We start from the raw sequence: 27,427 nt of genomic DNA on the forward strand, positions 1-27,427 counted from the left end.
CCTGGGATTGATTAAAAAGTAAAATGATAGACATTTGCTTCTTTTACATAGGTGGGCACAGGATACATAGGTGTTAACAGTCAACAATTAACATGATAAAATAACAATGAGGGAATTTGTGGTTTCTACCCTGGTGCATTGATTGTGCCCTGAGGGATCTGGATAAAGGGAAGTCACATGTTACCCTGACATTCCGAAGGTACCTTATAATAAATGCAGAAGACATTAGGCTCATTAAGATCAAACTTGATCTTTGTCAGGTAAGATATTGGCCTAGGACATGACTATGCACCATAAACTGCTTTTTTATGTAAAAAGTTTTCATTTCAGACCATCCTTTATTACTCTAGGTCTCTTGAGTTTGCAAGGCCGCCATGCAGGCCTTCCCTGAGTTAGTCAGGTTAGCAGGTGGCCCCTTTTGGTTAACAGCAGCCAGCCACAGCCTGGTCTTAGTCTTACCATTGTTTTCATTTTAACCACGGAGCCTCCTCTGAGGCCCCCTCTCCTCTCACCCACTTTCCGAGGAGCCATGCCCTACCTAGTGCTCCAGGGCCCTGCAGCCCCCCATTCCCGCAGTTAGTGGGGCCTTGACTCTGGCTCCCGCACATCTAATTAGGCTCGCCCTATCGAAATGGCACCACGTCTAGGGAAGATGCCCTGTCGGAATTGAGGGCAGCTCAGGAACAGGGTGTGGATATGGAGAAGCTCTCTGGAACCCCAAGTCCTATGGCTGTTACCTTCTAAACCTCGCAGAATCATGAGCACCAGCTTAGCCCCATCTATCTTTTTGGGGAGGGGATGGGGCTGGTGCTGGTGCTTAGAGACCTCCGGGCAGCAGCCTGCAGAGGGTTAAGGCTTGCACTAAGGCTTGGCGGTTGCAGGGCACCGTTTGTTTGGGTGTATGGAGCAAAGCAGGTGTTGCTATGGCTGAATTGCAGGCAACAAGTCTGTGATCTGAGCAGCAAATTGTGTCTGTGACATGACAGCGCTCATTAAAGCGCGATAAACTGTGCAGCAAAGCGCCTGGCCAGAGTCTGATGCTCTGATCCTCTCTCTGAGCCATCACATTCCATTTGAATGAGGCCTATCAGCCCCAACGTTTTCATTAAATAAGTCAATTTGCTGAAAGTGCCTCAGGGAATGAACTGGGGATTGCTTTCCCCATCCTGGTTCTAAAAGAGCAATGTGTCAAGTGTGGTCTGACTCATTGTCACTGGGTGTGAACAGATCTGCCTGGTATGCTGGGCAGTGAGCTCCCCTATTACCAGATGTCTTCAGGCTGAGGCTGGGGAGTGGGGGACCCTGGGCTCTCTCTTCCTTTCGGGGGGCTTTGAGTAGGGGAGAAGGAGGAGATATTCCTAACAGGTATTCTTTGCAGTTCTGAGATTCGGGATTGTGGACCCTGATGAAGGATCCTATGGACCATCCTCATTCTGCAACCTGTCCGTTGTCCTCATGGCACATCTTTCCCCAGGGAAGGGGGCAGTTTCATCAGGGGTGGGGGTGGGGGAGCAGGGACATTGGGCCCAGAGTTTAAATCCTGGTTCTATTATTAACTGGGTAAGTAGCCACACACAAGTCATCGCTCATGTAGGAACCCCAACCCGTCCTATGTAAAGTAATAGTAGGATAACTACTGCCTATTAGCACTTCTGTGTGCCGGGCACCGTGCTGAGGGCCTCCTGCGGGTGATATCATTCATTTCTCATGGAAATGCTTTGATGTGAAGACATGTGTGAGCACCCTCACTCAGACAGTGCTGCCTCTGGGAATGATAACAATTCTCGCCTCATCTACGTCATAACATTGTTAGGCGATCACATAGGAAAATGGGTGTACAAAACAGCTTTTAAACCATAAACAACTAGTCTTGGAAATATTGAGCAAGAAGCTCAATCTAACGTGTAAGCTTTTCCGACCTTGTTCAACTTTGTCCAGGAAAGTGTTTCCCTCCCTTCTGGCCCTTCTTTCCCACATGACCAGCACCCTCCTCACCTTCCTATTCCAGCACCCCCTGGTGTTCAAATACTTTGGCTTTGATGGAATTCAAGCTCAACAATGGAAGGTGAAACAACAGCCCAATTTAAAAGTACTTGTGCTTTTATTAAAAAAAAATACAATCAGGTACTGTCCACATGTGTTTCGGGAAGGAAAGTCTCTTTAAAAATCCTTAGTTTTCATCATCATTCTTATTATTATATTAATAATATTAATTATATTCTTAACATTGAAACAGGGTTGCTTTTCTGGGTTCTGTTGTATGAAATGTAAAAAATGGGGATGGCTCCCAATAACACACACTGAATCACTGGGAACAAAAATAACATTAATTATGCAGCTTTGTGTAAAAGACAGCCGGTTCTAAAACTACCACTGTACAGCGGATACCCCCACCCCCTGCCCACAGCCACCCACGAGAAGAAAGACCATTGGCTGCTGTCCCTGGAAGGCTTTTGCAGATTCGAACAACACAACAGAAACCTGTTGGAGAGGTTGTCTTTGGTGTGAAGGAAGGAATCGCAGAGGGGGAGGCCCGTGCTCCTGCCTTTGGCCCGAGGCGCCATGGTCCACGTGAACTCCTGCCAGATGCCCAGGTGTGGCTTGATGGTTGGACGGGTTGCACTGTGCTTTGGTAAAATTCTCTTCTTCCTCTGGGCCCTACACCTCTCAGCCAGGTGTCCCTGCAGTTCACGCCCGCTTGCGCCTGCCTTCGAGGTTTCGGAAGTTGCTGGGTCTCACCTTCATCTCAGCAAACTGGATGGAATGTTCATGGCCCTTCCAGTGGAACCAGTTAACACCCTATAGAACAAGAGAAGAGCTCCCAGTTGGTTCCCAGTAGGCAATGACCATTGCTCTCTAGCTCAGTGATGGCGAACCTTTTGAGCTCGGCGTGCCAGCATTTTAAAAAATCCTAACTTGCCGAAACCGGTTTGGCTCAGTGGATAGAGCGTCGGCCTGCGGACTGAAAGGCCCCAGGTTCGATTCCAGTCAAGGGCATGTACCTGGGTTGCGGGCACATCCCCAGTAGGAGATGTGCAGGAGGCGAGTTTGCGTGTCACCTCTGACACGCGTGTCATAGGTTCGCCATCACTGCTCTAGCTGATGGGGTGAGTTCTGTTCCAGCGTGACTGCTGGGTAGTTCAGCTGTCTCTGTCTATTGACCATTGCGGTGAAAAGTGCCAGAGGGGCTGGTGGAATCCGACTCAGCTGTGTTACTCTAGTCACAAGCCAGCTGAGGTTGGCTCTGCCATCTGGTAACTAAGTGGTGGCCGATGGCACTTGCCATCACGAGGAAAAGTGCGAAAGAATTCAGGCCAGGACTCGAGGTGACAGAATTGAGTAGCTCCGTGCGGGGGCGTCTCTAATCCACAGGATTCCTACCAAGGATCTGACTGGGGGTTGGAATGGAATGGGAGAATGTGAAGGAGCTAGCACAGCGGCTGGAGCAGAGCCAGAGCTAGGGCCTACCCTGCTCTCCTTACGGCCTTTTATATCATCTTCTCCTCCTTCCACAGCTGGGAGGAAGGATGGAAAAAGAAGTTTCCTTTGGCACACAGCTGCCTTAATTTTCTGGAAGACCATGTATTGCACTGAAGTTAGGGGACAAGGTGGTGAATAACGCTCAGAGCGGAAGTGTAACTGAGGCAACGTAGTAAGACGCAGGAACACCTGCGCTCACCTCGCTTCACCTCAGGGCCTCCCCTTTGTCTGCTCTCCTTGTGGGGTCAGATGAAGATTTTGTCCGAGGAAAGCTCTCTGTTGGAATCCACCTGACCAGTGGTTTCCCTCGTGTGCTATTTCTTTTTTTTTTAAAATATATTTTATTGATTTTTTACAGAGAGGAAGGGAGAGGGATAGAGAGTTAGAAACATCAATGAGAGAGAGAGAAACATCCATCAGCTGCCTCCTGCACACCTCCCACTGGGGATGTGCCCGCAACCCAGGTACATGCCCTTGACCAGAATCGAACCTGGGACCTTTCAGTCTGCAGGCTGATGCTCCATCCACTGAGCCAAACCAGCTAGGGCTATTTCTATGACTCACCTGACCTGCATGCCACTGAGGTTCCCCCTGCTGTGCTGGGAAAAACATGTCATCTACTGAGGTTGCTGACCCTAGTCTCACCCCCAACCGGCTTCCAAGCTTGGTCCTGGGCCCTCTCGGTCCGCTCACCTGACTGTGGTTATTGTCCCCATATCTGCCCATCAGGTTGACACGGTGACAGTTCTTGTACCAGAAGGCCCCCTTGTAGGACAGAGCACAGTTGGTGATGGCTGAGTCTGTGTCCTTGTCGAAGGTGGAGAAGGACCTGCCATTGTGGTAGGCCATCGAGTCACCTGGGAGAGAGAGAGAGAGAATGCACCTGAGAGATCCCAGCTGGAGTCTCCTCTGGGATGTGAAGGACACAACTGGAGGTGACATGGGAACGGGCCTGGGTGGGCCGGCCTTGAACACTAGGCCAGATTTAGGATCACACATGGGACTAGATGGGATATGAGTGTCATCCACAGATGCATTTCTGACAGAAGCAGCATGTGGTAGAAAGAGGGCTGCGGGTGACTTTGTGGTCCAGCTTCAAGTCTCATCTCTTTCACTCCCTAGCTGTGACCTTGCACAGGTCAAGCTGCTTGTTGCACCTCAGTTTTCTATGCTATAAAATGGGACTAGCACATTGATTCTATCCACCTCAGAGTGCTGCTGGGATCATATATAAGGTGTTTGCTAAAAAGAGTTGAGCAAATAGTTATGATTGGTGCTATTTTTATGATGTTATGCATTCCCTTTCCATAAAGGCACTCACTGAGAAATGCGAGAAATCTGCATTTAAGAATGCTTTCCCCTAAATACAAATCTTTAGAACCATACTTGGAAGCAAACCCTTCAGCTATCAGATTTCTAAGTGTTTATGGGACCAGCGTTCCCTGACTCTTGTGGACAAAAAGCCCACTCGGAGTGCTTTTGGGGAATCTAGTTTATAAATGAACACATGGAGTTTTGGGAAGATTTCAGTGCCGTTCTTTCTGTGCACCCTCACTCCCCACCGGGCCAGCGCAGTGCATCAAAGCATCAGGATGCCCTGGCACCTACCCTGGCCTTTAGGAGCAGGTTGTCAGAGGCAGCAGGTGCCTGTCTAAGCTGCTGAGAGCATGAGCGTGGCAGGTGGACACTGATAAACGAGGTGTCTCCTGTCAGGGATGCATCCCAGCTCATCTCTGCTGGAATTACAGAGAGGGGCGGAGGCTCACTCACTCCCGCTGCTCAGTCAGCTTGTCTTTGTTTGCCATGTAACTGTATCCCTCTTGCTGGAAGCCATCTCCACCAAAGGTATTTATGGCCAGGTAATAAAATGTCAGGCTTCTTTGAGGGGCCTCTCTCTTCTCTAAAGAGCTTTGTCTCTTCTTCCACTGAGCCTGGCTTTCAGCAAACTTTTATCTGGAGTTTTTTTTTTTTTTTAAAAAATCATAGATGTTTTCTTTCAGGGCTCAGAGAAGCTGTAAATATACCACAGCATCTCTTCTGTTTTCAGGCACATCACCGAGAGCCACCCAAAGTGGGCAGGGTGGCACAGGCTGGGCACACTCTCAGACCTGATCCCTCTTGTTCCCAAGAGCACCTTCTGCAGCCCGGCTTATACCTGGGCCTGCTCTCTACAAGCTGTGTCACTTGGGCAAATCGCCGAACTTTTCTGAGCCTCGTTTTCCTCCTCTGTGCCTTCCTGGCATGGCTTCTGTGAGAACTGAGTGAGGGTAATGTGTGGGAATATCTGCACCAAAAGATGCGACCCAGGAGCCCTGAATGCATGTTGTGTCCTTGTTTATTTCTCCTCTAATGTGGCGCCAGACACCACACAGAGGCCGTGTCAAGTCAAGAAATTTGCACTAGGTTGGGGACCAAAGAACAAAAACAGTGCTGCAGAAGTCTTCTGCCCTGGGGTGTTCAGGCTGAGGCTGGTTGGCCATGTGGCACGGATGTCTTCCAAGAGACTCTGAGCAGTTGGTGATGGACTGAATTGTTTGCTACTCAGAGTGCAACACCACCCACTGCGGCATCACCAGGGAGCTTGTAAGAAACACTGAATCTCAGTGGCTGTGTCAGCACCTGGCATTCCTTGAGGGCTCATCCTATATACTAAAAGGCTAATATGCAAATCAAACAGCAGATCGACTGGTCTCTATGATGTATACTGACCACCAGGGGGCAAACGCTCAACACAGGAGCTTCCCCGGGTGGTCATTTGCACTCCCACAGGGGGAGTGCCACTCAGCCAGAAGCTGGGCCCACGGCTGGTGAGCATAGTGGCGGTGGCAGGAGCCTCTTCTACCTCCCTGGCAGTCAGACATCCCCCAAGGGGTCCCAGACTGCCAGAGGGCACAGGCTGGGCTGAGGCCTCCCCCCCCACAATTGCACGAATTTCGTGCACCGGGCCTCTAGTATGTACATAATAGATTGAGAAGCACTGGGTTACACAAGTGTGAAGGCCCCTGAGAGACTTTTTCTGTCAGTCTATGCTAAAATCTAAACATTTCTAAGTGATGGCATCTCCAGATAGACCCTGAATGTCCTGCTTCTCAACCTTCTCTGTTTCGGTGACCAAAATACCTTCCCAGCTCAGTCCAATAGTAGCTCTTCCGGATTAGCACCCAGTAGGGATTCAAATACTCAATAAATGGATGACCCAATAAATGGATGGATGAATGAAGGGAGGGATGATGCAGGGAGGAATCAGCTGAGAACACAGGAAGGTCCTGTGGTTCCTTGCACTCTGAATGGCCGTCCGTACCTGCTGTCCCGCTGTACCCCTCCACCTTCAGCTTGTAGCGAGTCTTGGCGTCTCCCACGCTGAACTTGTCATAGACGGCATAGGCTGTCTTCCCGTGGTCCCGCAGGTCCACCCGCAACTCATACTGCCCTTGAGACGTGATTTTGTTCAGGTTGTCCAGCCCTGTGGACAACAGGCAAGGGATGATGCAGAAGCACCAGCAACAGAGGCTATTGTTTCTACTCCACCCGCATCAGGGCAGCGGCTGATGTGTGTTAAGGAGGGTCGAGTCTGAGACCCGGGCTTGCAGCTTGGTCTGCTCCTTGCTGGGGCAACACCAGGCAAAACAGATGATGTTTCTAAGCCTCAGGCTAACTCGGGTTGAGAGCTTTGCCCTGCCAACCCCTAGTGTTGTGAAGATCAGAGGAGGTGAGGTGGAGAAAGCCCCTGGTAAACTCTAAAGCTCTGTACAAGTGAAAGGGAGGGGATGATAGCTGGATAGACATTCCCCGCCAGACAGTCCCTTTGCAGGGAGGTTATGGGAAGGTGTCAGCGTGTGGATGGATGGAGGAGGGCATTGTAGTGCTGCCTCAGGACATTTCACATTGTAGCTCGGATGATCACAGTATTGGCTAGCTTCTCCTCCAAGACTCTGGTTTCCTATGTGCAAGACAGGAACTTTGTACCTTGCAGGGGTGCTCAGAGGTTATGGCTATAAGACTCCATCTCATCACCAGGAGCCCAGGACAGAAGCAGTTAACGGTTCAGGAGGACAATTCTTAAGTGGCCAGTGAATGACTAAAGGCGAGGCTCATCCTAAGGCCTGATTGTTGGCTCTCTCTTGACCAGAGTTTTATTTTTAATGACCCAGAGAATTTAAAGTATTTTCCACTGAGTTGAAATTCAGTGTGTACTACCAGAGCTGTTTCCCCCTCATCCATTTCTCTCCCAGAGGTCGCTGTGGGTTGGGACAAGTGACGAGGGGGCAGAAATGGACGTTTGGGACATAAGCACGCAGGGTGGCCTCACCGAGCCAGAACTCTTCTCTGCGGTCCCCAAACCCAGCGGCATAGGCTTTCCAGTTGCGATAGAAGTCCTCGCGTCCGTTTTTGCGCCTCAGGAACACCTGTGAACACAACCAGTGAGGCCGGGTGCACTCAAGCTACTGGAGGAAAGAGAAGGCACCAGCTCTGTCCTCACTAATCTGCCAGGTAACGTGGGCAGCTCACCTCCCTTCTCTGAGCCTCGGTGTTCTTACCTGAAGTGTAGGGACTAAAAATACTACCCACTGCCCCAGGATGATGCTCTGTCAGAGTAGGGTCACTTGTAACTAATGCACACCCGGGGCGGGATGCTGATGGCGGGAGACCAGGGGACCAGGGCCTGGGGGCACTCACTGTACCACATGCTCAATTTTTTAAAAAAATAGTGTTGCATTTTATCATTTATTATTATTTTTTATTCTCCATCCTAAGATATTTTTTCCCCATTGACTTATAGAGTGGAAGAGAGAGGGAGAGAGAGAAACACATCGATTGGTTGCCTCCTGCTCATGCCCTGACTAGGGCCAGGGCCAGGGAGGAGCCTGCAACCAAGGTACATGCCCTTGACTGGAAACGAACCCGGAACTCTTCCATTCACATGCTGATGCTCTGTCCACTGAGCCAAACCGGCTAGGGCCATATGCTCAGTTTTGTTGTAAACGTAAAACTGCTCTAAAAAAATAGTGTGTCAATTTAAAAAATACTACTCTGCTCATATGGTAATGCAATTAACATAATTCATATAAAATTCTTAGCACAATGCCTGGTAGAGAGCAAATGGTAATTAATATACACAATGGGTTTATGACCACTGTCACTTTTGTGTATCACAGAGCTAAGGATCAGAAGACATAAATTACAAGAAAAATATTTTCCTCTTTTTGTCCCCATTCTTTTGTTTAAGAGATAATCTTTGAGTGTCTGCTTGTGGCAGGCACTATCTTACAAACCTCATGCACCTTGGGGTCAGAGTGCAGGGGCAGGGCCTCCAGCCTCCTGCATCCCCCCCACCCCCCATGCCCTCTGCCCCAGCCCCCGTGCTGGGGTTTCGGTGATACTCACGATCCATCCGCCCCCATCAGAGGTCATGTCACAGAAGACTTCCAGAGCCTGGGCCTTATCGCCATTCAGGTAAATAGTGTAGAGGCCAGAGGTTGTGTCTCCGTTCAGCATTGCCTGGGAGCAGTCCCTGGGGAATGGGTACAGGAGTCCAACTGGGGGGTAGAAGAAAGAGTGGTGTCAGAGCAGGGAGACTGGGGTGGGAGCTCGCGGATTTCAGCTCTACTCTTTGGGGCTGGATGACTGACCCTCTTCTGAGGCTCTGTTCCCTCAGATGCAAGAGGGGACAAAACCTATCGGCGTGGGTGCAGTGCGGCTTAGAAGTTGTGGATCTAAGGGACACGTCCATCTCAGTTCCTTAGATTGATGGAAGCTGTCAATGATGTCAGTGGGAGGAGGGCTGAGCCACTGTGATGGCCGTGTGTGAGGTTGGCCTCAATCTACCTGGAATGGCCAGGCTGTCTAGGTCCCCAGCACCCAGTGGGTGGCTCACTGTGGATCAGGGCACTCTGTTAGGCCGGATGCATCTCAGTGTCACCAGATAATTCAGGAGTTCAGTCCTGAATTCCTCACTTTCTTGCCTTAGGACACTGGAGATGGGATTTACTGCTCTCAGCCTAGGGATCTGAGACAGGTGGGGTCGGGGAGAACAAGAATGCTTGGGGAATTTCCAAGTGCAGTAATGTGATGCAAAAACTTAAAACCATCATAGATACAGACAATCTTGGGCCTGTGCTTAGCAGGTGGCAAGGAGAACTGATGGCCACAGCTGTCCTTTTTCTGATCTGACTCCTCACTGTACTTGACCTTCACCTGAAGTTGCGTCATTAGCTGTTGTCTATTTCACAGCCCTCATCTGAAGTCATATTTAGGGCACACTCATATTTTTGTGTTCCCAACACCTGGTGTAAGTTCTGGCAAAGAGGTGCGTTTGCCTGTGACCCTCCCTCAGCAGAGGTGTGCAGAGTAACCACAGTGAAGAGTGCGGGCAGGAGGCATCTCTGGGGTCCGCTCCACACAACCCAGGTTCAGGGCTCCCCAAAGGCAGACTCCTCCCTTCCCAGGAACAGCTGCTTCCTCTTATTCACCAATGGAACACCTTGCATGCCTAACATCTGCAGAAGGTACGCAGTGGCAGGGTGCAGGGGCGGTTCCCTGGTCCTGGAACATTGAGCCCAAAGCTGACTCTGAGTCATGGTGTAGCCTTGAGAAATCAAGGGAGCCTCTGGGAGCCTCTGTTTCTCCACCAAAAAACTGGAGATGGCAAACCAGTTGGGTGGGAGGGTGTGCATGAGTGAATATGGACAGGCTTTGCAAATGTTGAAGAAAAAGCTGAAGAAAAAGAGGGGCCCTAAGTGTATAATGAGCCCTGAGAATGGGACCACACAATGGGTTAGGAGTTAAAATACAATACAAGGACTCTCACAGAGTTCATGTGAAAAAGGGGTGGTTATCAAGCCCATTGTATAGGTGAAAAAATTGAGGCTCATAGAATGGCAGTGATTTCCCGAGTCACACAGAGCAAATGGTGGAGATGAGGACTGAATCTAGTAGTTCTCGCTACTGACCCTCCTTCCCTTTCACCATGAGCCCTGTCATCTCTTGCACCCACATTCCTCGGGCTTTCAGGGAGTGGCAGGGAACTGATCCTTGTCAGAGGTTTGATGGGTGAATTTAATGTAGCAGTCAGAGGAGAGGAGGGCTGGTTCAGTCTCACAGGTTTGATCCCTGCGGCCCTTACTTGTGGTGAAGATGGTTTGGACCAGCTTGCTCCTCAGGGGCCCGTTCAGTGCTTGGATCTTTGCTGTGTAGTGAGTGGATGGGCTCAGCTCTGCCAGGCTGTAGGAGGTGGTGTCTGGACCCACAATAACTTCCTAAGGACAGAAGAAAGAACATAATAGCGTTTGACCACATAAATCCTTAGGACACAGATGATGTATTCATTCATTCACCCGTCCGTTTATTTCTTTAATCAATAAGAAGCCACTGAGTCTCACTCTGTGCCAGGCTCCATGCTCCCTTCTAAGATGTCAGAGATGGAGAGAATGCAGCACGAGCAAAGGTCCTGGGGCCAGAAGAGGCAGAGCTAATTAAAATAATATGAAAAGGCAATGACCTACCTCAACCATACTTGGTATTTGGTGGGGGAGTGATGATAGGAGAGATGGGCAGAGGGCTTAAAAGTCATGCTATTGGAATTTAAAGTTAATCAGGATTAGAAGTGGAGATTCCTCAAAGGGTTTTGAACAAGTGAATGACACAAACTCAATTTAATCTGGTGCACATGAGCTACACAAAGGAGAAAAGGTTTAGATTTTGAGGCAGTTATATCAGTGGTCCCTAAATATGGCTTTTTTTTTCACAGCCCTCTGGGAATTTTTTAAATAATGCAACACCTGGGCTCCACTCCATACTGCCTGGATCATACGGGCTAGAAGTGGGCCTGGCCAGGTGCATATTCAAGAAACTCCCCAGGTGACCTCTTAAGTCAGGAGATGGTTACAGGGCTCAGTAGGCATGGTCTGATGACGCCTGGCGCTGACCCACATGCCCCTTTTCTAGAACAGAGATGTCCAGGGGAGGCAGCGTGTGCTGTTGTGGCAAGGCCTGCGCTGACTGCCCTGTGGCTTGTGCCTGGTGGCTGTGCTGCTGTCCAGAGGAAGGGATCAGCTTTAGTTTGCAGGAAATGCTCTTTCTTTTCTAATCTTCTTTCCAGCTTCTAATGCCTGTGAAATCACCTTTTAGCTGGTGTCTGGGATTGGAATTCAACCTAAATTCCTAGCTAACCAAACACAGTGGTGCTCTCTACAATCTGCAAACACAGCCGACTGGGTTTAGGCAGGAATGAGTCAGTGTGGAGGCCCTTGGAAGGTCCTCTTCACCCTCACAACTGGGCAGGTGAAGTTATCCTGGTTTTTCCAATGGGGGTGGAGTTTTGCTCTCACTCCAGCATTTATTGGTGGCAGAGAATGGTCTTGCCTTTTGTCTTCCAAGGTCCTGTCCAGGACTCTTTCATCCTATACCAGGATGCTTTGAGTCCTGCCTCCCTCTCTCTTTCCTCCCCTCCCTCCCATTTTATTGATTTAAGAGGGGAATGGAGAGGGAAAGATAGGAGCATCATTTAGCTTCCTCCTGCACGTCCCCTACTGGGGACCAAGCCTGCACCTTGGGCATGTGCCCAAAATCAAACAGTGACCTCCAAGAGCAGTGGTTCTCAACCTTCCTAATGCCTCGACCCTTTAATACAGTTCCTCATGTTGTGGTGACCCCCAACCATAAAATTATTTTCGTTGCTAGTTCATAACTGTAATTTTGCTATTGTAAACAATATGTAATTATATATGTGTTTTCCGATGGTCTTAGGACAAAGATTTATATTTTTAATATTTATATATTTAAATGCCATTTAACAAAGAAAAATCAATCAAAAAATGAGTTCGTGTGTCGTCTCTGACACGCGTGTTATAGGTTCGCCATCACTGTCCTAGAGCATGGGTCAGTGCTCAACCACTGAGCAACACTGGCCAGGCCTGCTTTTCTTGAGTGAAATGCATAAAGCGGGGATTGGACATACAGGAAAGTCAACCCAGGTAAGTGCTCAAGCTTTGATACCAGTGATCCAGTGACCTTTGTGTGGCCCCTAGGTCTGGCCCTTGGGGAAGGATCAAGTACAAAGCTGGGTTCATTGAATTACTTGGGGATACAGTTACCTATCAGCTCTCTAGGCTGCTGTGCAAAATCATCTTCCAGGCAATTAGGATGCACTGAAATGAGGTTTGGACTTCAGGTAAACACCAAGTCCTGGAATGCCTGACCAGGAAGGGACCTGAGAGACCGTGGGCCCATTGCTCTCATTTTATGGATGTGGACACTGCCACCCAGAGAGAGCAGGACATGCCTCTGTTCATACAGGGAGCGAGTGCGTTGTTATACTGACTCTGAGAAGGGCCATGAGAGTAACTAGAAATGCGTGTCTACTTCTGGTTAAGCACGAAAGAGTAGACATACCAGTTTATCTCTACTTGCTTCTGATGCCCAGTAAAATGATGGTAAATGGATATAAACTATAAACCCCCAAAGTGAGGGGAATAGCTGAGGAGATGGCCACAGGCATGTGATGTCAACAGGATCTTGGTAGACAGCGTGTGGTGCCATGACATGGAGGGACGGAATGGAGAGAGCTGGGGGTAGAGCGGGTCAGAGCCTGGCAGAGGCTCTATGATGAATGCCCCAGAGCCCAGCAAGTTCAGGAATGGAATGTATGCAAAAGCAAAGATGCCGCTGAAGGCCAGCGTGGGGCAGGGCTGAATAACAGTTTGTTTAAAACTGTATGAGAAACAGATCTCCAGCTCTGACAGTCTGCACACTGTTCTTCCCGTCCAGAAGGAAGGCTGATGTTTAGTCCCTGGAAAGGCTGAGCCAGGCAGAGACTCTGGATTCAAGTCCCCCAGGGCCAGTTGCAGAGGAGGCCACAGCATCACCCTAGACCAGTGATGTGAACCTTTTGAGCTCGGCGTGTCAGCATTTCGAAAAACCCTAACTTAACTCTGGTGCCATGTCACATATAGAATTTTTTTGATATTTGCAACCATAGTAAAACAAAGATTTATATTTTTGATATTTATTTTATATATTTAAATGCCTTTTAACAAAGAAAAATCAACCAAAAAAATGAGTTCACGTGTCGCTTCTGACACACATGTCATAGGTTCGCCATCACTGCCCTAGACCCAGGCCTGCACAGTGGGAGCCACGCTTTCTCCAGCGAGGCTTCTGGCAGCCGGGCCTGGAGGAGTTGGAGGATCCTTGGAGTAGCTCAAGAGAAAAGGCTGACAGCTCTGATACTAGGGAGACCCCCTAAATATTGCTGGTCACTTGCCCCATCACTCTACCGTGAGCCCCAACATTGACAAGCCTATAGTGCGATTGGAACTCCCAATCGGCTTCCTTCTTGGCTCCAGCACAAAAGGACAGACAGACATTGCGGGACGTCTCCAACAGGAACAGTGGAGACCTCAACCAAACCAGCAGCAGTGAAACGGAAGAGCTACACAGGTTGTGGAACAAAATCGCGGTAACATGTATCTTCCTAGATAAAAAGAAGACGATGCAGGGAACACAAACAATACACTAGAAATGGATGAATGTGCAGAGAATAAGTATAAGATCCTGGGAATATAAAGAACAATGACCGAAATTAAAAACTCAGTAACAAGTTCAGTTCGGAAAATCTCATTTGTGGGAAGATGTGAAGTTATTTCAAATTACAAAGTAAAAGAAAAAAGTTCGTGGGTAGAGAAAGTAAACAGTATGAACCATTTCTGTAAACAGTATTAACAGCTAATGTCTTAAGAACATGGTGATGTGTATTTCAACATAGCATGGAGTGATGCCATCTGGGAGACAATAGATGTATATATGGCCAGAATACAGAAGAAGCCTTTAGCTTTTGCTCAATCATATAATAAAGGACCAAGAATCCAGCACCTAAAATGTCCTCGTCTTCTGAGCATGGCTCTTGACCTGGGCTGGCTACTGACTCTGGAGCCTGGTAAAAATGAGAGGCTGGAGCCTGTGATTCAGAAGGTCTGGCATCCAGCCCTGTTCGTGTTTTTTCAGTTTCCCAGTTGCACTGGGTAGAGAAGCACACCCAGATCATTCTTCCCTACTTTGAGGATAATGTAAACGTTTCAACCAGCCATGGGGATTTATTTATATACTTCAACATACCTTGACTGTACCGTCCACGGATTCATACACCAATAAGTAACCGGTGACAGGTGCCTGGGGGGCTCGCCAGGTGAGGAGGGCAGTTTCCGATTGGACCTCAGTAGCAGTCAAGTCTCTGGGAGAATCAAGGTCTGGAGAAGAGAAGACAATCCATAGCAAATAAGTCAGCAATGTACGACAAAAATCCCTGGCCGGGCATCAGGAGGCCTGGGGCCACATCCCTCCCCACCATTGTCCTGGATGACCTTGGGTGGAACCTTCCCCATCTGTACATGAAGAGGTTGAGCCATATAATCTCCAAAGACATAGATTTTCTGGGGTTCCTCTCATCCCAGGGGCCACGTTTTCCTGAGCCCAGCATGGCCTTGGTTGGATGGGGAGAGAGAGAGAGAGCTGTGAACACACTCACTAATGTCCCTTATTCCTAAACAAGAGGACGGATGGATGCTGATGGTGCTCATCCCTGAGAGGAGGCCTCCTCCAAGGCCCTCCTCCCTACAGTGTGTAAAAGGATCTGCGTATAGAAACCCAACGGCCATCTAGGAAAACTTGCCTGGAAAAATCATTCTCTTAGAATATTTCCCTGCCTAGAACATGGATAATTAAATACTGGATTTCCACTGGGGGTCTGGTTTTCCACTTAAAAGCTCTGGTTTTAAAATTGCTTCCTAGTCCCTAGGGAGAGCAGGTCATTTTGGTTCACAAGGACCTGGTGTGCTGCTTCCGGTCCTGGTGGAACTGGCAGTGGTGGATGTGGCTCACGCTGAGCATCCCACTGCCAGGATCTGTCTTAGGAAGGAAGTTGGAGAGAGTGGCTGTTGCGGAGGGGCCATGGCTGGGCATCTTCCCGCTCTCGGTGTCTCTTTACCTGTTGTGAACTTGGTGCTGATGGTGGAGCTCTTCTGGGGCCCTTTCTCTGCAAAGACCCTCAGCGTGTACTCCGTGGCAGGCTCCAGGTTGGTCAGCACATACTCCACCGTGTTCCCAGACACTGTCCGTGTGATCTCTGGCACTGAACATGAAATACACAAACCCAGGCAGTTACTGCTTCTGGTCGGAGCCATCAGCAGGCTCGGCCAATGACGCACACACCTTCTATCACTTTCAGTGACCCCACAGACATGCCTCATGCCCCTTTCTCTTGAGCACTCACTTCACATACAAAAGATTTATGATACGGAGACTGAATTTTTCCAGGCACCAAATCAGAAGGAAGGGGAACTGAGGGTCAGGAGAATTTTCCAGCTGCTGTCGCTGGGACAAGGACCAGCCAGGGGAGAGGAGCAGGTGATATCTCCGAGCCTGGGGCTACCCACATTTAATCTGTCCCATGCCTTGTCCCTCTCTCTTTTACTTACTTACATGTGCTTTTATAATTTGCCAAATGTTGTCAAATCATTAGGCTGGGAGACCTCAAAAGTCAGGAAGCAGGCACGCCAGAGCCTGGTTACTGCTTCTGAGACCCGTCGTCAGGTCTGACGTGGACACCAAACACCAGGGCCCAGGTGTGTGTGTTCATTTCCACCCACTGGACCAACAACCCAGGCAAGCCAGGGACTGAAGAGTTCCCCAGGCTGTGAGGCTTTTAGCGTTAAAACTGGGAAAGCCCTGGACAAATTGGTAGAGGTGGTCACCCTACCACAACATGTATGAACCTCCCACGCCACCCCCTAGACCAGTGATGGCGAACCTTTTGAGCTCGGCATGCCAGCATTTTGAAAAACCCTAACTTAACTCTGGTGCCGTGTCACATAAAGAAATTTTTTGATATTTGCAACCATAGTAAAACAAAGACTTATATTTTTGATATTTATTTTATATATTTAAATGCCATTTAACAAAGAAAAATCAACCAAAAAAACGAGTTCGCGTGTCACTTCTGACACGCGTGTCACAGGTTCGCCATCACTGCCCTAGACCAAGCCCTTTTCCAGGCAGCCAGCATTTCCGTGATTTCTCTGAGCTGTACCCTGATATATTTTTGCTGCGACAATACCATCTTCTCAGACTCTGTAGAGTCTCTGCTTAGAGAATATTTACAACTTGAAGAATAAAAAGAATACACACAGCCTGGCAGTTATGGCTCAGTGGTTGAGCGTTGACCCATGATCCAGGAGGTCACGGTTCGATTCCCGGTCAGGGCATATGCCCAGGTTGCAGGCTCGATCCCCAGTAGGGGAGAGGCAGGAGGCAGCTGATCAATGATGTTCCTCTGTCATCATTGATGTTTCTGTCTCTCTCCCTCTCCCTTCCTCTCAGAAATCAATAAAAATATATTTTTAAAAAGAATAAATGCAAACACTGCTCCTCCCCTTCATCCCCCAGGCTCTGCCCTCACAAAGAACTCTCTTAGGTGGCTGCTGGGTCTGAGTTAAGATGCTCAGAGGCCTAGGACACAGATTATGGTGCCTTCTCCTATTGTCACTGAAGGTAAAACAGTACTGAGCCCTCAGATATAAAACTTGCATTTGCATTGAGATGAAAATAGTAACACTTTTTCCTAGAGGAGTTCATTACAAAAGTATGGGTTCATTCAGTGGAAAGGAATCTATTGCTCTTTCTTTCCCCTCTCATTTGGATTTGAGTTTAATGTTCTGGCGGTTGTGTGCTAGTGCCCCAAAACAAGTGTTTAATTTGCAAACTGAGTAAATTAGCAGAAATGCTTGCACAGACAAGGATTTCACAGTCAAATTTGCTACTCCTGGCTTCCCGAGGCCTCTGAGAAGCCCAGGCTCCCCAGTGCCACCCGACACAGCCTGTTTAAGATGTGAGGTCTGAACTCCTTCCTTGTAAGAGATGAGAGCTGCTTCCTAGGGAGGGTGCTCATGCCTACAGGGGGAGACCCTCGCAGGAGAGGAGGACAGGCTGGGGAAGCATGGACAGGCTCGGGTGGTCCATTTTGTTTTTCTTAAATGCCTACTGGATTCCCTTGACGTAACTACAACATGGAAGCTTTTTCACTTGGCAACAAGCAGAGGAATATGGGCAGGGCCTCCTTGCCTCCCCCTGACCAGGCCCCTCCACACCTATCCCCAGCCCCTGTTCTGAGGTGGCAGTTGAGAGCCACAAGGGCACTGCTGGCCTTCCCAGCCTCCCATGCATTTCTGTCATCCTTTACTGAATGTGGCCAGAGAAGGGAGAATGGGGAGAGTTTACAGCAGAACAGACATCCTCAGAGTGGGGAGGGCCTTGGACACAAGCTTACCTCTCTCCCCTGTGTAGGAGATGATGTAGCTGTCCACAGGGGCGATGGCTGGCTGCCACATGGCCAAGGCTTCAGAGTCGGTGATATTGGCTGTTACCAGGCCAGATGGGCTGTCCAGAGCTACAGAGAGAGACGGTAATGTGTTAGAGAGATAAGCAGCCATGGGTAGGACCTCAGACCACAGCTGTCTATGCTGCTTGCGACTCCTGGTTTGGGACACAGTGTCAGCTGCATGGAAAGTTTTCAGTCTTAGGCTTGGCGCCAAAGGGACCTGGGTTTGAGTCACAACTTCTTTCCTTGCTGGCCTTCAGTCTCTATTTCCCCATCTGTAAAATGGGGATAGTAATTCTGCCTGACTGTATCCTCAGTGTTCTTCTGATTGTCATATGATGTTATATGTCGAGATACGCTGTATAAAATGGAAAGGCTAAACACATGAGGGTTATCATCATGGTAGAACCCAAGGGAAAGAACCTACAAAAACAGAGGGAACTTTTGGAGTGAAGTCTGTTCGAGGCTTTTCTGGGCTTTGAGTGAGAGCCCTGATTAGATGGCTTGTAGATGATATGGACCTGGACTCTGGAGGCTGGGGGTCTGTGTTCTACCTGGGCTTCTCTGTCTAGGGTCTGTGTGGCCTACATCATTTCCCTTCTCCAAACATCTCTTTCTTCAGTCGTCCAAGGCTGGCTGCTGTAAGCATGAACTAGGCAAAGTGTGTGATATGTGCTAGGGGGTGTTATTAATGGACTATTAAAGTTATTTGATATCATCATAGTCTCAAAGAGTTTATGATAAAGTAGACATGATCTCCAAGTGACTCGTCCTAAGAAAGGATGGATATTCACAGGGCCTGGGCCCATGTGACTGATCACTGTTGCTACCAGCACCGCTTTTTCAGAAAGCAAGCTCAGCACGACTCTCCTCCTGCGTTCCCATTCACCACTCAACTATTCCAGGACCACAGCCCGGAGCACCGAGGCCACCATCAGGAGCTCGTTTGCAGATGATGTGCCTGAGCCCCAAGAGATGCCAGGACTGGCCTCCCAGTCAGGAGGGCAGAGTACTTTGGGGGGCCCACACTGTCCGCTCCAAGTTCTTTCCTGCTTCACCAGGCCTGTTCAGACCCGCCTGCCACTGACCAGGACAACGGGGCCTCACGAAGAAAGGCATCTGGCTCTTGCCATGTGTTGTTGTGAGAATCCATGAATGAAAGATTTCGATGGGGAAATAAGGGTGGACAGGACTCTGGGTTCAGATGGGATGTTTTAATTGCATATTATAAACTCTTTGAGGCTATGAGGATATTTTTAAAAACTTCTACGAGGCCCATTCTTTGCATCCTTGAATGGATTAGGCTGGATAATTGCTCATCTATCAAAGGATCAATTGTTTAGAGACATGGCTGCCTGAAGAGAAATTTTCCACTTCATTCTCCTTCAATGCAAGTCATTATTTCCCCTCCGTACAGTGTGTTGCCCAGATCAGGTTATAATAGGAAAATGATCCTTTATTTTAGGAGAATGCAGAGTTTGGAGTGCGGCTGACCTCAGTTCAAATTTGTTTCCAGCATTTATGATTTATAGGGCCCTGGGGCTCAGTGGTTTCCTCTGTAAAATGGGAATGATAGCAGCCATTTTAATGGTGCAACCATAAAGGGATTAGTAACAGTGCCTGGAACATAGTAGCTGCTCAGTTGAGAGCAATTATCCTGCAGCTGTCACCATTGCAGATCTCTTGTGATTCCGGAGTACCAGGCCAGGGAGGGGAGGAGGCTGAGTGTGCGAAGTCATCATATTACAGATGCTTTACCTATATAGTTCCATGTGATCCTTACAGCAAAGGAAGCAGAATTATACCCTTTTCCCAGAGAAGGAAAGTAGAGCCCAAAGAAATGAACTGACGGCTCATGTACCTACAAGTGGTTGACTTGAGATTTCAACCCAGGTCAGGATGACTCCCAAACTTGTGCTTTTTCTTCCATATGGTCCCAGGAATGGGACGCCCAGCGAGGTTAAGGATGAAGTCAAGGATCCGCAGCCCGTGAGAGGCTGGGGATGGATCAGAAATGAGGATTGTGGTGCTCCGAGTCCAGTCCACTCCCCACTAAGATTTTCTAAATAGAAACATTTCCCGGCTGCTGAGCATCGAGCAATAATGCTGAAGGCGAGAGCCTCACCTGTGGTGAACGTCCCTGAGACGGGCTCGCTCTCCTCAAAGCCTTTCATGGCCACGATGCTGACAAGGTACTCGGCTCCTGGTAAGAGTGTTGTCAGCTTGGTCTGAGTCTTGGTTCCATCCACAGTGACCGTGGAGGGCGTACCTGGAACACAGTGAAAACAACATGGGGACTGCTGAGCCTCACTGAAACCTACTCACTGTTGCTGCCACGAATGGGCGTATCCAACTTGGAAATGACACTGCATCTTTATCCAACACCATTTTCTTGACTTCTCATTTGCTCCTACCGTCTGGCATAAGGGAAGAGTTCTTACTTTTTGTATAATGTTTTTTTTTTTCCATCCAAGCAGATGCCAAAAACCAAGCCAGGAGAGGAAAAACATGGTCACAATGTGCTAAAAGTGGCAAATTTCCGTTCAGTAGAGAGCTGTCATTTTGAGTAAATTTCATTAATTTTTCTCAGAGAGAATATGGTAAACTCACTATGTGATGTATAACTAATATATTTAACCCCCATTGTCTTAGGTTAGGGATAAATAGGCTCCCTTACTAGCCGAGGACTTTTAAGAAAAGAAGTCAGTCATGGTCAAGTTTATACTCCTATAGCTATTAAAAAGTCCAAAATTTATATTTCTTAGAATTTCAGGGCTGGTGAGGAGCTTGGACATCACCTGGCCAAACTCCCCACAGAGATGCTACAGCATAGCATTCCTCTGAAGAGGTTGTCTAGCATTCTCTCTGTATACACTGCCACTAACAGGGAGCTCAGTACCTGACAGATGGTTTTATACAGACTGGACTGTGTTTCCTCCGTGGTCTCTGTTACAGCCCATGTACTCTAAACGAGAACTCCCAGTTCTACTGAGTCACAACTTCCCGTCCTTTCCTGAGAGACAGACCCAAGGGTGAGACCTCACATACAGCCAGGTCATGACCAGCTTTCCGGATGAGCGTGCTCAGAGAGAGGTCATTGTGTGGACGCAATATTGGGGACCCATTTCTCAGAGATGTTAGAAGGTGAGCGCTGGAAGGTGTCTTCCTAAAATGACCCTCCCAAGGTTGTGTCTTCTAAGGACCTTGAAGTCTATTCAGATGGCCTCAAGCATAAGGGTGGCCATGATGCTGGGAAGGAGAGGAGAGGAATGATCTCTTTACTATTCCACCCAAACCCTCCAGGCTCCTTCTCCCATCCCCTCCCCCGTCTGTTACCTCCGGCAATGGGCACATAGGTAATCCTGAAGCTCTCCACCTGCGCAGTGGGCGCCATCCAGCTGACAGTAGCCGAATTTTCAGTGATGTCAGAGAAAAGAATTTCCTTTGGGGAGCCCATGGCTGTCACGGAGAAAACACAGGAGAAACACAGAAAAGTTAACTACCTTGCTCACCAAAGATGCTTCCTGGATTCCTTATCCAGAAAAATTCAGCCCCTCGACTGTGTCTGGGCCAAGCCTTTAGGATGGAGAGTGTAGTGCTTTGTGGTCAAGTTATGACTTGATAGGAACAACCCTCCTTTCATTCAGGTACAGGGCCCAGGGCTGTAGACTCCACTTGGTTTCATTCAGGGAGAATGTTAGCCCCGCAACTGATGTCTAAGGAAGTGTGGGTAATACGCCCTCCTTTAATTCTGGATTTTAGCATTTTGAAAAATCTTGGCTTTCTAGCTCCTTTCATTAAAGGGTACCAAGACTTGACAACTGTATAGTTCTTTGCAACTGATAAGGGTTAGCCCCGACTCAGAAAGCCCTGAGAGGAAGGTACGGTTACCCATTTGACATAGGAGGAAACCAAGGCTCAGTTTTCCAATGAACATTCTTTTGGTGTGACCTTTCTGGAGCCCAGGACTGGGCAGCAGAACTGAGTGCAACCCCAGGATTCTGGAAATGATGTTCACATGGACACTGACCCCGGCAAACCCATTCCCAGAACTGGGTGGAGGTCGAGAGCCAGGGGAGGAACCTTGGGCCCATCACCAAGGCAAACACCCTGGACACTGGGTCCACCTGTGGGAGAGCTGTGCCTCCCTGACACCCCATGTCCTTTGGCTTTTTCTCTGTGTTTTTTGGCTTGGCTTCCTGCCCTCTTTAGCAGACCGTGCTTCATCAGAGAATCCAGGAAACAGTTTTCAGGTCTTCAGGGATCTCGTTTCATCTATCTGTTCCCCTCTCCAATCCATGTTCATCATGAGGTTCTGAAACCCACAGACCGCTTTGGAGAGGGTGTTTTTCCCTCTCCCCACTTCTGTCCTTTTCTCTCCTCCCACGGCTTCATCTTGCAACCTGGTAGCCACCCTCAGACTCTGCGGCTGCCTTGGGCTGTCCTCTCCTGGAGAGCTTTGGAAACCACAAGAGCTCTGGAGCCTGTATGATCTGATTGTCCAAATACCACAGATTGCCTGGACAGCCTGGGCAGGACCCTTCACTTCCGGGAGCCTCAATTGCTCCATCTGTCCCGTGATAAAAGGTGCCTACCTTCAGGAATGTTTGAGGATAAACAGACACAACGGGTATATCTGGCATGCAGCAAGAACTCGGTAAACATGGTCGCTCTTTCCTTCATTTCTTTCCCATGTGACTCTGCCATGGGCCACCCTGGATTCTGAGGCAGTCCCCAGGGAAGATGTTGGCAAGACCAGCTGAGGTGTAAGCTCAGGCACTATGGCTCTCCTGCCGGCCTCACTGATGCAGGTCCTGGCCCGTTTTAGAAGGTTTATCTTGAGACCACAGCTTTCTTCGCTAGACCCCAGTGTTCTCACTTGGAAAGTGGCTATGTGATCCGGTCTATCTTAGAAACCACAGGCATCAGTAGCCTCGTCCATCATGCACTCCTGAATCCACAGTAATGGTGGAATATCGGGGTCAGTGTGTGTGGTATTTTTGGACCACAGGCCTACCTAAGTGTGGGCGGCTGTTTGTTACTGTAGCGTGTCTCCTTCCGCATGAAGAGCTGGGTCAGATAGAAGGCAGGACTGCCAAACAAGTGTCTCTGCAGACACGTTGACCCAGGCCCCAGACACAATGTCATTGCAGCGCCGAGGTGTGTGGTTTCAAATGCACCTGAACTAGAACTGAGTGGAGGAGTTAAGAGGCTGTTTGGCTGGGAAGAGTGGGGTGCAGTGGGAAGAGGAACATTCTGTGAGTTGGGAAAAGGGGCATTGAGTACCCCCATTGGCCTTGGGGGTGCATGCCTGGGACCCCAAAGGGGACAAGTTAAAGAACCCCCAGAAAAGAATGGCAAAGTCATTTTACTTGGTGACTGGAATTTAAACTATTTTCTGTCTATTCTTCCCCCCCCCCCCAAGCTGGTGCCCAGATGCATGTTGGCATTGAACTTCCCAGAGGAAAAAGAAGCAAGAAGCCCCGGGCAACCCTGGACCTCCCAAAGGGAGGCTGCAGTGAAGGAGGGTCTCAAACCACACAAGGGAAGAGGCGCCATTGTAAATGCAGGAAATGACAGCTAGAAGGAGTGCACAAGTCATAACCTAAGTTATGTAAATAAGGTGTATGTGATTTCTCTGAGATCTATTAGTAAGCAACGAACAGAATCACACACACACTTCTCTTTGTGATCTACAAGGCCCCAGAGAAAGAAATCAAAGCAAGGGCTTTCCAAAAAAAGTAGGGTCTGCCTTTTCTTTTGTTATTTAAGAGAAATCATGATTATTCATTCTCCTTTTGGCTTTGGAACTGCAGGACCTCCAGAAAAGACCAGCAAAACAAAATCAGCAATCCGAAGTAAACTTTGAGAAACAGTGTTTATAAACCAAGGTCAAAACCAGGCTCTGCCTCTGATCTACACTTGTTTTATGGACAGCCACAGGCGGGGTTGGGGGGAGGAAGGAGACACAGATCCACAACCCGGGTGTGGGGTGTCCTTGTTAATAAGGAATGGGCTTTCTCCCTTGGCTAAATGGCTGCCTAGATTCAGCATTTCTTCCACATGTACAAATATTGGTTGTGATTTCTATAGGGGCTTCTTGGAGCTCAATAGGCCCTGAAACTTTACATCGCAAAATACCATCTCTGGTAAAGAGAAGGTTTGGGCCAGTGTTACACCCCATGCCTGTCAGAGATGGCAAGTATATACGGGGTGGACAAAAGTAGGTTCACAGTTGTGTGTATGTTTAATAATATAATAATAAATAATATTGCAAGAATAAACTGTTGTTTCTGTACTCACAACTGTGAACCTACTTTGCCCACCCCTGTATAGTCATTGATTATCTGTCATCCAGCCTGCTTATGGTTAATAGTATTAAAATAAGTTGGAATTTGGGTCTACCCCCAATTTGACCGTGTGACCTTAGACTAATCGCTTTCTGGGCCTCAGATATTTCACGAGATGCACAACCAGAAGAGGCTGGACTACATCAGTTCTCTGGTCTCTCAGATCACTTCTGTGGTTTTGTGAATCTTTCCCTCTGCTTCCTCTTTCAACAGCCATCTCTATGCTCCATTCCCCTCAGTCCTGAGAAGGAATTCACCCACCTGCGGTAGGTCTTTCCTTTTCCTTCTAAAGAGCCTTCTTAGTTTTCATATTATAATTATAATAAAAAGTCATGCTAGTAACCATCTTCCTTTATTCTCTTTGAAACAACTCGTATGGAAAGTGGTTTTCATTTCCCCCTCTTGTGCCTTTTAAAGCTGCTGTAAGTATCAAATAAAACCAGCAAGCTTCCTGAAGAGCAGCTCCTAACCTTGCCAGCTTCCTCCTTCCCTCCTGTTCACAGTACTGATCATTCACACATGCACTTTATACATACTAATTTTTATAGGTGAAGGTACTATTCCCCATTATCCTTGCAGAGTATAGTTTTAACATTTGACCAAAGAATCAGGAAGTGTATCTCTGGGTAAAAAATGATGAGATAATAGGTAGAAGGAGAAGTCTTTGGAATGGATAAAAATGCAATCATTGTAGTGATAATGATGTAGTAATGATAATGAATATGTAAATATATCTCATTTGCTGAGCCTTTGCTATGTGCCAGCCCTCTGCTTTGAGCTTTTCATGAATTATCTCATTTAATCCTCACAACGCCATTAATTAAATGGCATCAGACTCTATTTGTGTAAAGACTTAGCCAAATTACCCACAGTCACCCCTTCGGTAATCAAGAGAGCCAGGATCTGAACTCGAGCTTGTCTCGCCCAAAACCCCTGTGATTTCCCAGCCCTGGGAGGAGAAGCCCCCAGGTGGGGACTCGGCTCCATCCTCTCCTGTTTCTGTACGGTACCTGTGGTTGCTATAGCACTGACTGGCTGGGATCGCCTTCCACTGCTTATTCCATAGAGCTCAATTTCGTAGGCGGTGGCCTCTCTGAGACCCGTTATGTCCCTGGTACGTTCGGGGGCAAGGAGGGTTATTTCCAGTGGCTCAGACTGCTTTTTGGTGTCTCTGATTTTGAGAACAAAACTGTCGAAGACCCCTTCATCAGCTGTCCAGGACAGACGGAATCCGTCTGGGGTGGCATCTGAAACCAGAAGGTTGTCGACTTCTGGCTCGGCTTCTAGAAGGGGAGAAAATGGTGGTAGGAGGAAAGAAAACATCATTTATCAGTATGTGTCATCGTCTCTCCAAGGGGGATGTCACTATGCAGTGATGTCCTGAGAGATGGAAAGGAAAATCATTCAACATGAGCAAGTCTAGCAGGCCTAGGAGAAGGAAAAGATGGTCTTGACACATTTAATACAAACTGAGTGGATGCTTGCATATGTGAGTTTTGTCTAACAGCAATCCTATAAATCCACATCTGGACTCAGCATTGGCCCCTCCCCTGCGTTATTAAACAAGTTCAAAGCCAGGAACTTGTTTACATTTGCTCTCTGTCTTCCAGTGGCTGAGTGCCCATCCTCCTCTGTGAGATCTTTTTCTTTTCTTTTTGAAAAGACAAATAAACCAGCTTTAACGATCTGTAGAGCTGCCTATGATGATACCGCTGATTATATTTCCCTTGATCATGAGCAAAATGGCTTTTAAAATGATGTAAATGTTATGATCTTTTGGCTTTTTTCTTGGAGCAGTTTTACTGAAGGCTCCTACTCTTGACTCGCTTGCTTTAACCATTAGATACGTGTTAAGCTGGTAGAACTAAGGCTTGGAACCTCTTGTGCTAGATACTTTGGATGTAAGGTATTATCTGGGATTGCCTGAACTAGACAAAACTCAATGTCAAGATAAATCTACAGCTGAGTTTCCCAAAGTGTACTCACAGCACACTATTCCTGTTGAATCTTCCTTAAAAGGTACCCACCATCCAAGAAGCTTGGGAAATACTACCTGAATCAGCCTCTCTTGGAGAGACACATGCACATTTGGATGTTCTGTGAAGCCTTGTGGTCAAGGATCCTATTTTAAGTCAGTGTTTCCGAAACTTACTTAAACATGGTTTCACCAAGTGGGGCTTGAAAAATTCTACAGAAGTAGTAAGCTCTAGAAAGACTTTGGGAAACACAGATTTTTGAATGTTAATGTTGTTAATGCCCTACTTTTCTAGGAATGACTAGTCTTGAGAAAATTATGGATTTAGTCTGTGTTGAAGACTATCTATGATATTAGTGAATACCAAGATAACAAGTTGGTAATTGGTTTTCCAATGACGAGCCCACCTGGTAAGTTTGTCAAGATTATAGTTGAACCTTGGAGATGGTAAGTGTAAGTTTCTGAAATATACTCATTGGTATATTTCCTCTGAGAAGGCTGGAATGTAGCTGGGAACCAGCCAGGATGAGCATGGGGAAGGTGATATGGAGTAAACACAGAAGAGCTAGGGATAAGTCATGGTCTAAAGGATTTGGAACACCAAGTGGAAAAATTTGGAAACATCTCATTTCTGGAGTGGGAGAAGGGGAGTGCTCATTAGAGACATACGACGAGGGAGAACGTGGGGTGGGGGACATAAAAGAACAGGCCACATTATGGATTAAGTAGAGCACATGGACAAGGATGTTAAAACCATGGTGATCCGGTACATAGATTACATGGTAGGAAACCAGGAAGGGAAGGAAATGGCTCACTTGAATCAAAATACCTGTAATAATCTCAGCCCTCAAGGGCTTGGTTTGGTGCCCTTGGGTGAAGCCAGAGACCACAACCTCATAGCCAATGCCGGTTATGAGGCCTCTGAGCTCCAGCTTCCTTTGGGTTCCTGAAAGTGTGAATTCCTGGGGATCCAGCAGCTTCCCTGAATCCACCACCGTTACTAGGAAGCTGTCAAAGGCATTCTCCGATGCCATCCAGGAAACTGTGAACCCGTAGGGATTAATGTCGGAAATGGTTAGGTTTTCCAGAAGGGGCAGAGCCTCTGAAAGAAGGGAGGAGTGAAAGGAACTCAGGTTAGCAGCACTGACTCCGCCAGACAGCACAAGTCTCCGCAAACACTGCAGATACCCCGTCAACCAGTACATGTATTACATGCTCAGCAAATGCATGTCAGGAGTTTAGATGCCAGATGAT

The 27,427-nt window shown here is 48.0% G+C and overlaps 1 protein-coding gene across 1 annotated transcript in view; it reads right to left on the minus strand.

Moving 5' to 3' along the window:
• Window positions 1-790: 790 nt before the first annotated feature.
• Window positions 791-27,427, minus strand: part of TNC (tenascin C) — an 89,431-nt gene continuing 62,794 nt past the window's right edge. The window contains exons 16-28 of the mRNA XM_015569899.1: window positions 27,003-27,275; window positions 25,209-25,481; window positions 21,185-21,307; window positions 19,974-20,117; window positions 17,798-17,917; window positions 15,461-15,604; window positions 14,593-14,723; window positions 10,604-10,736; window positions 8,866-9,017; window positions 7,790-7,886; window positions 6,782-6,943; window positions 4,174-4,337; window positions 791-2,799 (exon numbers count right to left, since the gene is read on the minus strand). Of these exons, the coding sequence (XP_015425385.1) occupies window positions 2,689-2,799; window positions 4,174-4,337; window positions 6,782-6,943; window positions 7,790-7,886; window positions 8,866-9,017; window positions 10,604-10,736; window positions 14,593-14,723; window positions 15,461-15,604; window positions 17,798-17,917; window positions 19,974-20,117; window positions 21,185-21,307; window positions 25,209-25,481; window positions 27,003-27,275 (2,027 nt within the window). The 3' untranslated portion in view covers window positions 791-2,688. The remainder of the gene's footprint in view (window positions 2,800-4,173; window positions 4,338-6,781; window positions 6,944-7,789; window positions 7,887-8,865; window positions 9,018-10,603; window positions 10,737-14,592; window positions 14,724-15,460; window positions 15,605-17,797; window positions 17,918-19,973; window positions 20,118-21,184; window positions 21,308-25,208; window positions 25,482-27,002; window positions 27,276-27,427) is intronic.

Source organism: Myotis davidii, unplaced genomic scaffold (assembly GCF_000327345.1).
Source record: "Myotis davidii unplaced genomic scaffold, ASM32734v1 scaffold866, whole genome shotgun sequence".
Classification (NCBI taxonomy): domain Eukaryota; kingdom Metazoa; phylum Chordata; class Mammalia; order Chiroptera; family Vespertilionidae; genus Myotis; species Myotis davidii.